The 6,042-nt window shown below is 34.9% G+C and overlaps 1 protein-coding gene across 1 annotated transcript; it reads left to right on the top strand.

Moving 5' to 3' along the window:
• The first annotated feature begins 3,323 nt into the window (after positions 1 to 3,323).
• LOC134266885 (G-protein coupled estrogen receptor 1-like) lies at positions 3,324 to 4,458 on the top strand. Its single transcript, XM_062749092.1, has one exon. It carries the CDS (start codon positions 3,378 to 3,380, stop codon positions 4,335 to 4,337), a length of 960 nt encoding a protein of 319 aa, XP_062605076.1. The 5' UTR covers positions 3,324 to 3,377; the 3' UTR covers positions 4,338 to 4,458.
• Positions 4,459 to 6,042: the final 1,584 nt, after the last annotated feature.

Here is a 6,042-nt window from a genome sequence, read left to right as displayed (position 1 = left end):
TACGATCCAAGCGCCGCGTGAGTTACTATGACAATAAAGTTTTGTTTTTTTTTTAACTAGGACAAATCTTGACTTGAAGTTTTTACTAAGATCGTTTTGTGATCCACTTAAGTTCGCGATATTAGCTAAGTCTAAATCTTTAAATTAAGACAAAATTCTGACTTAAATTTAAGACAGTTTCATGATCCCGGGGCCAGGTGTCAACATCTGATTTCTAGTATGCTAGACAGAAAACGGGCAGTTGTCGGGCAATAGATGCTTAGTATACAAAATATTGACATTCTAAATAGGATTGCCTCATTGAAAATTGATTTTGCAGATAACTTGATTTTTGTACATATGTCAAAATAAAATTAATATTTCTTTGTCATTTTTTTTTGGTACTTCTTATAATGTTCTAGTACTTGTCTCGAAATAAGTGAATGGCTGATAAAGAAAATTGGGAACCAGCCCATTTTGATAGGTGGATATGTTTTTGGAGGATAGTGTAAAGTAGAACAGTTAAACCATCAGCTGTATCATCAAGTTTTATTCTTTTTCTACGTTAGTAAAATGTGCCAATAAAAACATACGTTAAAAACTCGGTTATGTCTTTTATTTATGGTTTATATGAATACATCGAAACAACACAGAAATGAAAACGAATATTGATTAAACCTTATGGATATATCCTAGTGTTAAATTGACAGACCATATCAATGCAAGACTCTAACTTTACGTGCCGAAGTTTTTGAATAAAGAGAAAATATAATTATTGTGACAAGTAGGTCAAACTTCAAGGTCAAGGGTAATTTTTTAAAATTTTTTTAAAAGCCTTGTCGCAAGTTATATACATAAGTCAGAAAGTCACATCTTTTCTCATTCAAACGTAATCACAAGTAGTTCAAACTTCAAGGTCCAAGACACGGGTTAAAAATCATAGCATATTTGGATAGGTCTTGTCACAGAAAATGTACCTTTGGAATATGAAAACCCTCTCTCTGCTCATTCAAAAGTTATGACGAATTTTAAAGTTTTTGCGACTGAGGGACAGACTGTCAGACGGATGGGATTAAATATCCCCTCGCTTTCGCGAAAGCAGGGGACGATAAAGTTCATGTCTTCACGTAAAAAGAAAACTATTTCAATAAAATTGTCGGCGTTAAACAGTATTCAACCAATCGATCGTGTGCAGAAGTCCTATTTTCAATGAACTCAGTATCGGAATTTCATGAAATCTGTTTCTGTAGCACAATTAATTTAAGAGGTAACATTTAAGACTCGGGTCAAACCTTATTTGGATGATATATCAATGATTGATTCGTGATGTCTATTGTCGCGATTGTCATTTGCTCTGTTAGGAAATGTTTGATGAACGATATGCTCGGCCTCGGGAACAATGAACATTATTGAAAATAGAGGCTCTGTCAAATATTAACGACGTACTAGATAAGACTTTAACATGGGACAAATCTGGCCATAAATCAGATTTGTTTTAATTACAACTTTCTTCAACAAATGTTATACCCGAAATTAAACTAAAAGAAAACAAACACATGATTGCGGATGTTTTTAAATCAGTAACACAAAACGATGATATGGTAAATCCATTAGTGATGGGCTTTGGGAGTTAATGTAAGGAGAGCAATAACCCGTATTTCAGCAGCTTGTCAAATAATTACTCTGCTAATGTTGAGTTCATTGCAAACATTGAGTGAGGGGTTGTGAAAAGCATTAATGTGCTTCTCTGAGATTTAATGATATAATTTTCTTTTGTAATATTTCTTTATCAAACAGATAAAACTTTAAATATTTTTTTCTGTCTTTCTATCCATTTGTGCATTTAGCTACAGTTTTAACTACAGTTATAAATTATGTGTAAATGAAAACAGATTTTAAAAAAGAAAATGTTTACTTATGCAGCAATATACGTTGAGCACCTGCATACGGAGTTTCTCAGTTGATTAGATATGCAAGAGCATGCTCTACGTACATGTATGAACAATTTCTACAACTAGGTAAATTATTGACAAACAAGTTGATGAAACAAGAATTTCAGCTGTCATCAACAAGTCACCATTTGGTAAGTTCTATCGTCGATACAATGTTCTTGTCAGCAAATACAATTTATCATTGAGTCAAATGCTGACTGTCGTTTTCATAATAATTTTTAGTCCATTATTTATACACTGAATTGACGACGGGTTTTTCCGTTATTTCCCGATCATGAGAAGGAGCACACGGCGGGTGTGACCGGTCGGCAGGGGAAGCTCACTCCTCCATCGCACCTGATCTCACATCAGGTTGTTGTTTTGGAGGTCCGTGTTTGCTCTGATCCTATTTTGTATTGTTTTGTGGACTTCTATCTCGAATATTGTTCGTTATCTCCATATGTTTCATTATTTGAACACTAACAGTCAGGACAAAGTAAATACATAATATTATGAAAAAAGTTTCTTAAGGAAATTTGAAATAATATGAATGATACATTGATTTAGAAAAAAAAAATATCTGCTCCATTTTCTTCACCGGTGAAACGGTCACCATTTGTGCTATCGCTGCCTTTGAATAATAAGGAGGATGCCTGGAATATATATTGATTGTAGCTTCGCGATACTCTTCAATCGGGAAAGCATGACGACTCCAGGTTGAATATGCACTCCATGATGAACAACGCTGGTAAGGCCGTTTTCTTTTTTTTTTCGTTTCTTTTCTTTGTTGACATTCCGTTAACAAGGTATTAAATATTAAGTTTGAAAAAGTTACAGAACAGTAATAAGATTTTGTAAAGATTGTAATATTTTTAGCATATATTGTAGTAAATCATGTTAACTACAGTTTGTCTTTTACATCTTATATTTTTTACTTAAATCAAAACTAAGAATATGAGCCTGTTTTCTATTCATTTATGGCTTCATTTGAATCTCAATAAAAAATATCTCATTAAGCTAAAGGTTCAAGAAAAGCCCTTTCTGACCATAAACAATTTCAACGAAGAACTTGTAATCGAAATGGATAGAAAAATATGCAAAGCATTTTTGACGTACTTTGCAATTTTTTTTAAACTTCGAAAACAAGTTCATTTAAATTGTACCTGTTAATTAAATCTAAAAAATTGCCGTTCCCATATGATGTCTTAATAAAAATCATTATCACTGTTTGAGTAAATTGACCAATTATCCTCTTTTCGGTTATAAGTTAAGTTTCCTTTATTTAACGATGTTAGACTTAATACATAAGTGATAATTGTGATTAAGGAAAATGAGCCAGGAAAGACTAATGGCTGTATTAAAAGCAGAGAATATTGACAAATCGCTTTACAGAAAGATTTCTTTTCAGCGATGAAGTTTATCAGAAGGTTGTATTCACCAATCCGGAATATAACGGATGAACAGGTCATGGTGAACCAAACGCTTCATTCCAAATACGAAATAGAGAAAGATCCTATCTATAAGACTTCTCAACAAATATGGATTTATTCAGCCCCGATAATACTGGTGCTTGGAACTGTTACCAACATCCTTACGATAGCTGTTCTTCTTCGGAAAAAATTAAGAAAGCAGACCACCATATTATACTTAACTGTACTATCAGTCCTGAATCTCCTGACGCTGTACTTAGGCCTTGGTAAGACCTGGCTGATGGTGGCTTTTAACGTTAACATTTATGACCAGTCAGACAGTTTGTGTCGATTGTCTACCTTTTCTTTGAACTTGTTACTAAATCTAACAGTATGGATCCTTGTGGCAGTTACAGTTGATCGTTGTATAATAGTGTGTCTTCCTCACATAGCAAAACAGATCTGTCACTTGAAATACTCGAAAGGAGTTGTTGCGGGCTTATTTGTTTTTCTTTCTCTTGCAAACATGCATTTATTCTGGGGAGTTACAGTACAAAAGGCCCATGGAAGTTCCAAAAAGGAGTGCACTCATGGAAATGATTTTAACGAATTCATATTTCCTTGGTTATCACTGACCCTTGGCTTTATTGTGCCTTTTGCAATCATGGTTATTGCCAATTCCTTCATCATTCGCTGCATTTATTTATCCCACAAGCGTCTTGCATACCACCAGAGCAACGACTCCAAAAATACTAACAGCACCAAAAAGCTCTCCAGCGTGACAAGCATGCTGTTGGCCTTAAACTTTACGTTTATGGTATTAACCCTGCCGATTATGATCTTTTTAATAGTGGAGCCTTATCACGTGGCTAATGAGGAAATCACGGCCAATATGTATCTCACGTGGGCAATAGTTAATATTTGTGACTATACAGAACATTCCCTAAGTTTCATCCTTTATTGCCTTGCTGGATCTACTTTTCGAAGAGAGTTACGAAAAATGCTCAAAGGAAAGTAATATTACTATTGAAAATGAGTGGGTGATCGGCAATAATCAGTAAATTTAATTGAACATTAGAGGGTTAATGTAACGATATTATGTTAAAAGCTAAATTATTATTATTAATGATAACCCTGACGACAACGTTTATAAATATGTTTTATGAGCAATAGGATAAAGATTTGTGTTTAAACGGTATTAAAGATTGCAGTGTAAGGGGGTTCTTTATTTCTCCTGCAAATGATAGCAACTGTTCATCATCGTATATGAGCCTAGTTTTTTGTGTAAATATGATTATCAATACAAGTTAGATAAAATTATAAAAATAATGTAGAAAAATGTATCATCGACCAATACATTTCACTGGTGTAAAATGCCTACATCATCAGAATTTTTCCTCGCTCCAGGTCACTATTTGCCGCTGGAGGCCTGCAAATTAAGACCTACAGTGTATTACCATCGCTCAAGGCCATTTCTTTATAGTACCAGCAACTACTGCAGCACGGGATCTCATGTTATACCGTCTCATCCGAAGGACCTGTCTCCATGTCCTGCAACGTCAGGATCAGCTCCGTTCTATGCGACTCATGAGGAAACGTTCTTAGAGCTGTGCCACGCGGGAGATTGACCACTGCTGTAGACTGGTTGGTTCCCGTGTTCTATCCAAGCCTCGCCCTCATCTCTCCTTTCTTCCATCCCCGACCGACTTGTGATCTTGTTCTTTTTAAACACTTCTATGAACTAAGAGGCTTGTGAAGAAATTAAGTTTTCATCAAGCTCAGTTTTATCTTTGACAAAAACACGTGAAATCATTAATGTCATCTGGTAATTTACAGGAATAAATTCATTTAGAACTGTATTCTGCACACATTTAATTACGTCTTTCAAGTTCGAAGAACAAAAAATCTAAAAAATGTAAATTAAACAAGACAAAGAACAATCGAAGATCCATTTGTAAAGAAGTTTAATGCACAAAGTATGAAGCGGATGGACATTAAATCAATTTATATGAGCAGAATCAATATAATTTTAACGAATAAGTAGATAACTTTAAAGAAACTACTTGCAAAAGGTGAATGGGCATTTTTGTCCCCCGCTTGAAAAGTGGGGGATATTAATTTGGGTTTGTCCGTCCGTCCGTCTTTCTGTCTGTCTGTAACGCTTTCGTTTCCACACGATATCTCGAGAACCCTTTGAGCTTTTGCAATGAAATTTAGCATAGCAACTCCCTATGGACTAAAGAAGACCCCTATTGATTTTGAGGTCAAAAGGTCAAAGGTCAAGGTCATATATAAGCAAATTCTGTCTGTTAAAACACTTTCGTTTCCACACGATATCTCTAGAACCATTTGAGCTATTGCAATGAAATTTTACATAACAACTCCCTGTGGCCTAAAGAAGACCCCTATTGATTTTGAGGTCAAAAGGTCAAAGTTCAAGGTCGTAAATTTATACATTCTGTCTGTGTGTAACACTATCATTTCCGGGCGATATTTCAAGAAGATTTTGAGCTTATGCGATGTAATTTTATGCCAAAACTCAATAGGACGTCTCTCGTCCCTCTCAAAGTGCCCCGCCCCGTTTGTTTTATTAGTATTTACAGTATTACATGTCGCTATTTTTAGCGCAGGGGCATGAGGAGAGTTATTGCGTATAAAACAGGTTCTCGGCGGACTTTATGTTCTTATTACATCTAGTAGCAGTGTTTAATAAAGGCTAAATA

The sequence above is a fragment of the Saccostrea cucullata genome, unplaced genomic scaffold (assembly GCF_032062105.1).
Source record: "Saccostrea cucullata isolate Sc308-1 unplaced genomic scaffold, CSIRO_AGI_Scuc_v1 ctg10201, whole genome shotgun sequence".
NCBI lineage: Eukaryota > Metazoa > Mollusca > Bivalvia > Ostreida > Ostreidae > Saccostrea > Saccostrea cuccullata.
The sequence above is the reverse complement of the archived record's forward strand: the minus strand, read 5'-3'. Positions and strand labels throughout refer to the sequence as shown.